The 9,847-nt window shown below is 37.7% G+C and overlaps 1 protein-coding gene across 1 annotated transcript; it reads left to right on the top strand.

The window, feature by feature from the left end:
* Positions 1–5,618: 5,618 nt before the first annotated feature.
* Positions 5,619–6,524, top strand: LOC110866663 (E3 ubiquitin-protein ligase SINAT3). The gene has a single exon (XM_022115806.2). The coding sequence runs from the start codon at positions 5,721–5,723 to the stop codon at positions 6,522–6,524; it is 804 nt and encodes a 267-aa protein (XP_021971498.1). The 5' UTR covers positions 5,619–5,720.
* Positions 6,525–9,847: the final 3,323 nt, after the last annotated feature.

Genomic DNA, 9,847 nt, shown 5'->3' with positions numbered 1-9,847 from the left:
ACCTGTAAACATTCAAACATTATCAAAGATTTTCAAACAAACTTTACAAACACTAGAATGATGCAGATTCCTGATCCACGATATAAACTTGGGATCTCCGGCATAGTCCTTCGACTATCATGGAAAACAGACTTCCATCCAAGTCTTTTCAGACTTGATGGATTTCAACTCTTGCACAGTGGGGTTGTATGTTTCCTTTTTAGTTACGTAAAAGTCTTTAACCCCCTTCGCTTTCCCATTCAACATTTTCCCAAAAATTTTCTTTACACTTCCATTAAAAGTTTTCTCGACATCAACTTCATTTTTCTCTGTGTAAAACTGTTTCGAAATATCAACTTTTTTTCTTTTTAACTTCTTCAAATTTCAGTGATGGAAATTCATCGTCATTCACTGAAATTTTCTCCTCAACCTGTGGCTCTTCTGGCTTTGTGGAACCAGATTCATCGCCGACATTCACATCAACTTTCTTAATAACCCACATTTGGTTGTCTTTTCCTTTCTTTTCATACATATTTTTCTTTGAATATTCACCAAACTCATAAGTTGAATTTTCAAAAACTTTAAGTTTTTTAGTTGGTGGTTCAATATCAACAACTTTTTCTTTTAATTTCTGAGAAACTCCCTGTTTTGTTTTTCCATTTTTTGAACAATTCCATGCAATGTGACCAGCTTCATTGCACTTGTAACAGGTTCGAGTCTCTTTTTGATAAAACACTTCAGTTCCATTCTTCTTTCTTTCAGCAAGAAACTCTTGATTTGACTGTCTCCAGAATGGTTTCTTCTGTTCCTCATCTGAGCTTCCACCTGACACAAATTCTGTTTTTGTTTTAGAATTTTTATCATTTTTATAATTTTCGGGTGGAATAAAACCAAGACCTTTCTTTTTGTAGCTACGATTTTGATTAGGTTTCTTTTGAAAACCGTAACTAGAATTGTAACATTTTTTCTTGTTTAACAGTTGTTGAACTCTTGAAGTATATTTTTTAGATTTTTCAAAACTTTTCAAAACTTTCAATTCAGGAATATTAATCTCTATTAGTTTGAAAGTTTTGTTAATCAATTCCGTTTTAATACTCATTATTGGAAACTCTTTGTTGTAATATAATTTGTCAGAACCATTCAAAGTATAAACAACTTCGAATGTTTCATCATTCAAATTTGATTTTGATAACAAAAATTCTTTACTATAAGACCGTTTAACAGACGAATTTTCCCTGTTGACTGACAACTTTAACCCTCCAGACCCAGACTTCGACTCGGACTTCTCATCAGTATCCAACACCTGATCGACCACCTTTTTTATTAACTCAGACTCGTGATCGGTATCGGACGAGGTAAACGTGACATCAATGTTATCTGGTAAAACATCAGTTGTGTCGGTTTTAAGCGTTATATTGACTGCTTTTTCCAGTTGCTCCTCGTTTGGTTTTCTAGGAGAATACCCTTCCCAAATTGGAGGCGGACACTTGTTATAGCTAACCGTCGGTTTCTTACCACAATTTTTCTTCTTCTTTGGCTTCTCAACTTGAAAAGCTTCCATTCCTGCAACAGTTGGGTAAATACGATCAATGAGATAATCAGAACTAGAATAACTTTGTAACAAACGTCTAATTCTCTCATTCTCGATCTTTTCTGTCTCCAACTCTTGCTTCCACTTAGCACTTTCTTCGATGTAAAAGTTTATAGCTTTCTGCTTTGTCATCATGACTGCATTCATCATCGTTAGTGCTTGTTCTCTCTCTGAGTTTGTCTTTTGGAGACCAGTTACTGTTTTGTTCAAGACATCATATGATTCTTTTACATAGTTGAGATTGAACAGTAACTGCTCCTTCTTCTTCTCATACTCAGCAATAATGTCGTCTTTTGTTGCACATTCCTTGCAAGCTTCCAAACACTTTGTGCAAGGCTTGATAACTTCAACAATCTTCTCAACTTCGATTGTTTTCGCAACTTCAATCACCTTTTCTTCTTCTTTCACCTTCTCAGCTTCAATTACTTTCTCAACTTCAGTAATCTTCTCAGCAACACTTCCAACATTCTCATTCTGAACAACCTTTTCAGATTTCTGTTGTTGTTGTTCCTTAGCAGCTCGTTTCTCCTTTAGCTTTTCCATGCGATCTGCAAAACAGAAATGAAAACTTTCAGGAGAAAGATGAGATTTTGCAACATTTATATGTTTTTCTTCCTCATCATCACTGCTACTATCAACTGGTGATTGATCAAATTGTACAGATTTTCAGAATCAACATCTGATACACCAGAATCAGACGGTGTTTGATCAAATACAACTTCTTTTTCTAAATCAACAGCATTTTGTTCATTCTCATCTGAACTTTGTGACTTTTCATCAGAACTTTCTAAACTTTCATCAGAAGTAACAGATTTTTCATCTTCACTCGTCACATTCACACCAATAGATTTCATCCATGTAGCAAACATGTCTGGCTCTCTGACAATCTTGGCGATGAAGGCTTTGAACTCTCCCTTCTCATCAACAAACATGTCCCAGCTGAAGCCTTCAGGTAATCTCTCATCATCTTGATCTACTATACAGGCTTTGCTGTCAGGAGATATGTATTTGTTCCAGCTAAAGTCCACTAAACATGCTCTCTTAGAATCCTCAATCTTTCTACCATGAGCCGTCTGTGAATCTTGTGATTGACCAACCTGCTAATAAATGGCTTTCCGGTAGTAATCATCTTTTCCGAACGGATTCTTAGCTCCACTAGCTTATCTACCCTTGCACTCCCGTTTGAAATGGCCTTTTTCCCTGCATCGAAAACAAGTAACTTTAGATTTATCAAAACCTAAAGTAGATACATGAGCATCAAGAAAGTCATTTCTCCCGGTAATCATTTTGAACTTTTCAGCACGTTGAAGAACACTTGCAAGACACCATTTAATATCCATTAATTCCATTTCTTTGGCGTCTATTTGATCGTAATCCTCTTTAGTGAGCATGGGATTTCCGATCCTACCAGCTACTAGACCTTCATAAGACAACAATACGGAACCAAGAAGTGCCATGTGGTCTTTAGCAGTGTCTTCTGAAAAGCTTTGACCTTCTGGAAGATTTAGAGCTATGTTGCACTGGATCACGTATCCATTTCCTGTCTTTGTGCCTTAAGACTGAAAACTGGTATTTGATTCTTTAGGATTGACACTCGGAAATGATGAGAATCCACTGCTGCTGTTGCCTGAACCTTGATCAACTTTTTCTGATGAATCTCCAGCACTGAAAGCAGTTTGGATTTTCGGACTTCTCTCAGATTCTGGAACCGGAACACTCCCTTTGTAATACACCTTTACATCCTGTTGACCACTTGGACTATTCATCCTAGCAATCTTCTGTTGTTCCAGATCCTGTCTCTCGATCTTTTCAATAAACTGAGATATAGTCAACCCATCATAAACACCCGTGTTCTTCAGAATCATCAGATATGTTCCCCACTCTTTCTGTGGTAGTGCATCAGCCAACTTATCCACCCACTGTTCACGATCTTTAGTAATGCTCAACATAGACATGGATCGCACTAAGTGGCAATAACGTTCAATCAGCTTCTTTGTATCCTCTCCCGGTAAGCTACTGAACAGATCAAACTCTTTCTTAAGCAGCGCCTTCTTGCTCTTTATCATGTTCTCGCTTCCCTCAAATTTTACATTAAGAGCATCCCAGATCGACTTTGCAGTTTTGTCGTGCTGTAACAGAATGAATATGTCTTCTTTGATCGCTTGTTGCAATAAACTGATCATCATCTTCTCGGCTTTGTACATCACCCGTTCCTGATCCGTGAATTCGGATAACTGTTTGATAACCTGCAGTTCTGTTCGAGGCAACACATACTTCTTCAATATACACTCCCATGATCTAAGATGATTCGCCTGAACCCAGTTCTCGAATCTATCTTTCCACCCGTAATATTCTTCGATACTCATCAATTCCGGGGGCTTTTGGGTGGTTCCCGTCTCGTTCTCTAAGTTCATGGCCTGAGCAATCGCAGCTGGAGTAGACGGTGTAGCAAACGCATTGTAAAATTCAGTATCCATGACGACTTAGCACGTTTTTCAAAAACAGTGATGAATAAGCGAAACTACTGATGTTCACAGAAGCGAAACTAGGATTTGTCCGGATAAGCGAAACCCTGTTATGCACTTGGAGCGGAACCTTAGATGTTCAGATGAAGCGAAACCTAATAAGCGAAATACCAAAACTGTTCTATAAAGCGTAACCTTGAAGCGGAACCCTTGATGTTTTTGAAGCGGAAACTCACTTATGGTGACACACAAGCGGAACTACCACGTAATTTGGAGCGGAACCTCAGAAGATTGACCGAATAAGCGGAACTATGAAGTAGTTTGGAGCGGAACTACTCAAGCGAAACTCCAAATTGTCAATTTAAGCGGAACCTTTTAAGCGAACAGTTAAGTGTACCTTGAAGCGAAACCTAGTCCGAAGATCATTTGGTCCATTTTTAGTTCGTATTTTGGTCCGAAACTTTCCAGGATTTGTCTTTGATCTATTGCGCACAATCTGAGAAATTTTGAGCCAATTCTGACCGTTACAACTTTCTGAACTAATAAAAGAAGGTGTAGAAGTAGAAAACAATGACAAAATCCAGCTAAATTCTGTAGAAAACCTCCTCCCAAGCTCTGATACCACTTGTAGGATCGTGATCTGACCCGAATGAGTCGTTCAGAGGCGTTCTTCTATATTTCAAGTGCGGAATAACAAGAAACGTAGATAGAAATAGCTTGTTCTTCACTTAAACTACTGATTTCATTGATTTAACAATGTTTATAGCTCAAAACATCACACCGGCAGCACCTCGGTATGGAATCCGTCAATCGATACAAATGATTTCGCTTATCAGGTTTATATAGTGTTTAGGTTTCGCTTCAAGTGACATGTTCACATAAGCGAAACCTCATGTGAACACATAAGCGAAACCTATTGCTTACCATATAAGCGAAACCTCTAAAATAAGACCCTATAAGCGAAACCTACCTATTACACACATACAATCTTCAGTTTTCTCGTAGAATGTGCCTAATCTATACAATACAATGTAGGACTCGATCCAAGACGAAATCAATAGATGTAGTGCACCAACATATGTTTACTTTATGTATTGAATTGTAACATCAGTAGTTAGCATAGCAGTGTTTGTATAGGTCAGTTGTTAAGAGTTTCTTAGGAGGTTAGATGTCACTTTCATGGTGACGGCAGCTTTGATGCTCAGTAGTTTGCTAGTGCCTATAAATAGAACAGTGCTCTGTACTGTTCTGTTTAGCTCTTTCACCATCATTCTTCCTGCACGAACAAATACTGAGCTCGGGCTGAGGGGGAGTTTGCAAATCATACATGCATTGTAATCAATGTTTGAAATAAATTTAATCATTTGATTCTGTGTTGAAAATGTATGATTGAAAGCGTTTCTTCTGTTTGATTGTGAAAAGTTTGCTTCCATTTAAATTCCGATGCACTACTCTTTCATTGTTCATCTAAATTCAAACACAAATCACAATCAATCCAAACTCAGATCCTAACAATTAGTATCAAGAAAAGCAAAGCACCTCATGTTCCTCTTCTTCATTCTCTTCCCCTCCCCCCTGGTTATTGATTTCATCATCTTTACCCTAATTGGGGAGGGTAAAGCTTTCATTTTCCAACAAAATAAGCAAAACCCACATGATCTTTATCAAGATCTAATCAATTTGCTATGTGGGTCTTGATCTTTTTCTCATTTCAACACAACATGGATATTGATAACATCGAATGTGTTTCAACCTCTGGTGGATTGGATGATGAAATCCCATATCACCATCATAATATTAATCATCACCATCATAATCATAATCACCCAAACATTCCCCAAAATCCGCATCCGAAAAGTCATAATGTTAATGTTGTTCTTTCAACTATTAATCCCACAACCAGTGTTCATGAGCTTCTTGAATGCCCTGTTTGTACCAACTCAATGTACCCTCCAATTCATCAGTGTCACAACGGGCACACAATTTGTTCCACTTGTAAGACACGGGTCCACAACAGGTGCCCAACATGCCGTCAAGAACTTGGGGACATAAGGTGCCTTGCTTTGGAAAAAGTTGCAGAATCACTTGAGTTTCCTTGCAAATATACCTCTCTCGGGTGCACTGGGATCTTCCCGTACTATAGCAAGCTGAAACATGAGGCCATCTGCAATTTTAGGCCATACATTTGTCCATATGCTGGATCAGAATGGTTGATTGAAGGGGATGTCCCGTATCTAGTTTCCCACTTGAGGGATGATCACAAAGTGGATATGCACTCTGGGTACACTTTCAATCACCGTTATGTCAAATCCAATCCACGCGAAGTTGAAAATGCCACGTGGATGCTTACGGTCTTCAACTGCTACGGGCAGTATTTTTGTCTCCACTTCGAGGCGTTCCAGCTTAGCATGGCTCCCGTATACATGGCATTTCTCCGGTTCATGGGTGACGAAAACGATGCCCGTAACTACTTGCATTACAACTATTGATATATCAGTAGTTGTAATGACAACAGCGGTTGAAACACCAGTTGTTTCAACCTATTAGTCAACCATCCACCACTGCTCTCACCATTCTCACATCACAACCAGCAAAGCTCTATACCAGAAAAAGAAAACTTACTCAGGCAAATGAGGACAAATATGATCCCATTGCTGCAAAATATCCATTGGAACTAGAAGCTATAAAAAATGAGATGAGGCAATTCTACACTGATGATGATCCTTCAAACAGAAGATTTCCTTCACTCATTGGCTTCATAGTCCCAGAAGACATGGATAAATACCTTGAGCTCAAAGCAAGACAGGCTAAGATAAGAGCCAAGGTTGAATGTGAAGGTCAAAGTGCTGAAGCCATTGCTGAAAGATTGGAATTTCTGCTCACAAAAGTCAAACAGATAAAAGATTTTGCACAAGATCTGAGCAAAGAAAAGGCAGACCAACGAAAAGAGATGAGAAGAAAACTTCTTGCATACATTATGCAAGAAAAATTTTATCCTGCTAAAGAAAACCAATTTGAAGAATGGCCAATAGTGGCTTTAAAGCATGAGGTTGATAGGATTGATAGAATCAAGAATGATCCTAAAAAGAAGAAGAATGCTCCAAATTGGAGCAAATACAAAAAGCTCATGGCTGACCTAACTGCTGAGTACAAAAGAAAGAAATAGGAGTTGGTGGATGCAAAAATGGATACTGCCGAAGCCATATCAAAATGGTCAAAGCAGGAGACTGATGAAGCCTATGAAAGGCTGAAGAAAAGGAAGATAACTATTTCAGGCACTTCAAAGAAGCATGAAAAAATGATGAAGCTTGAACAGCAGATTGAAAACCTCCAAAAAGTATTCAAATCAGCAGATAATCCTATTCTTGTGTCAATCCAAGAAGAAGGAAAACAGTTGTCTAGTGAAGAGGTAAAAGAAAAGGAAGTTGAGTACTTCAAGGATACCATCATGAAAATGGGTCTAAAAGAAGATACGTCAGCAAAACTTCAAAACCTTTTTAAAGAGGTATTAACCAAACCTGCATCACCAAACACTTCAACAGGCATGACAAACACTGAGAGGCAAGAGCTAATTGAAAGAGAGACTGCAGAAGACATAGCTGCAGCAAAAAATTTCATTGAAATGGCCTTCAAAAGAATGTCTGAAAGTCTGTAAGTGTTCTCAAGGCCAATATCTCCAAACTCATCAAAAAATAAATCTCTCCCAAGAAACCCATTAGGATTAAAAATACTAAAGTGGACGTCTGATCAAAAGACCCACGTATTGACCTTGGTCAGATCCAATGGTGAAGTGAAGTACATATCAAGGAAAGAAGCACTAGGCCTTAGTGTTGAAGATTTGCAGGATCTCCTTGAACTTACACTGTGTAGGGATGAAGATGACACAAGTTCCAAGAATTTTGAAGAAGAATTTAAAAGGCAAGCTAAGGAACTTCTGATGAGGAATAAAGGTCCAGAATAATGAAGGGTTTTGGCATTATCTGTTCCAGGGGGAGATTGTTGGGATTGAACCCTACCAGAGGAACAAATAATAAAAGCCAAAACCGGATCACAACAGTGGATTCAGAATAAGCAGTTGTTTACACTTTGCTTTCCCCTTGACAGTGGTAATCTAACAGCTGATGGATCTTAAGTACTGCTCACTATAACAACTGTTGAACCAAACACTGATGAAACTCTAAAGATTGCTGAAGACAAACACTGTTGCTCTATCTACTATCGTTTCCTAAGTACTGCTGAAGACACAAGCACTGTTCATTCAAGGACTGATCACCTTTGAAGAAAGCACTGATGCTCAACATCAGTGCTCAGGCTACAACAGTGGAACGTGAAGCAGTAGTTTTATCTTGTTTTGTATTGTACTTATAATCAGTTGTTTAACATCAGTAGTTTGTATAGAACAGTGTTTATAGGTTGTTAGGTTGTTAGATGTCACTTTCATGGTGACGTCAGCTGAGATGCCTCAGTGGTTTGGTTTGCCTATAAATGGAGCAGTAGCTTGTACTGTTACATTTTATTGACTGAGTGGATTTTTCTTCTCCAGTCCAATCCTTTCATCTTGTGCAACCAACCTTGGAGTATCAGGCTGAGGGGGAGCTTAGTTCTGTAAGCATGCTTGTATTCATTTGCTTTGTAATTGAATCATTCAACTTAATGAGAAGCATTTGTTTACTAAACTATTTTCTCTCTTGATTGTGTTTACAAAGTTTGTTTTTCATTTCCGCTGCACTTAATCTTATTTTATATTCATTGATTCGTCAAATTCATACAAACAAGCACAATCATGACAGCCTTCGATCCTAACAAGAACTTTTGTTATGGTTTTGTTCTAGAAATATGAGGTTCTAAAGCCTCCATTTTCTTATTCATGTAATGCTCTAAGTAATCTCCAAGCACTAAAATGAGCAAGACTACACCAAGTCTCCGACCAAACCATGTTGGAAGTACTCGTCTAGATATCCTCACTTGGTTGCTTAGTGAATTAGATAGTTTATGTTCTTCATAATTAAAATTCATGACCATCTGAATCATCCATATGGTGATTTTGTGAATGGTGAAAGTCTTGAGGTAAATGGATTACCCTACCTCTAATATATGACAAATACATTACTATAATATACCTAATAATATACATATATAATACTTCCACAAAACGGAACCATAGTATCAACCAAAACCATAGTTGAATATTATGTGTTAAGGAGACAGGATAATAGATCTTAGTTTCCACGGATTGATACTTGGGTACTTACCTAGGCTATACTATATACCGATAGGTACGCTTGCCTAGAACGTGTGTTGTTAGTATTAGTGTTTTTATCCTTAAAAGTCGGTTGTGTTATATGGCAATTTAATTGTTACTATCTAAGCACGTCACCCTACCTCTAATACGCTTTAGACTCTTTATTTTGGACTTCTAATGGGTGTAACACTCATGAAAAACACAAATTAAAAATAGTGTTGAAATACGTATCTAGGTGAGATATGTTTTATGTATTTATATACTTATAAGTTTTCCATTTATGTTCCAATCCTAAAGTCCTCATACTCATACATATTTGTTTATCATTTTATGGTAAACTTTGGTGACTCCATCCTTCAAGACTGATTGCTTGCTTTTGTGGAATATCTTCACAAACCATGAGTTCATACTTGACTCATTTTACGCTTTAAACACTATTTGGGTTGCAACATGTATCCGTATTAAAATCACAATCACACATACAATCAATATTATGCAAACACTCAATCCTTAAACATGCTTACTTTTTATGCTACTTGTTTATTGTTGGTGCAGTAATGTCTATCGCCT

This window comes from Helianthus annuus, chromosome 7 (genome assembly GCF_002127325.2).
Source record: "Helianthus annuus cultivar XRQ/B chromosome 7, HanXRQr2.0-SUNRISE, whole genome shotgun sequence".
In the NCBI taxonomy this organism is placed as follows: domain Eukaryota; kingdom Viridiplantae; phylum Streptophyta; class Magnoliopsida; order Asterales; family Asteraceae; genus Helianthus; species Helianthus annuus.
The sequence above is the reverse complement of the archived record's forward strand: the minus strand, read 5'-3'. Positions and strand labels throughout refer to the sequence as shown.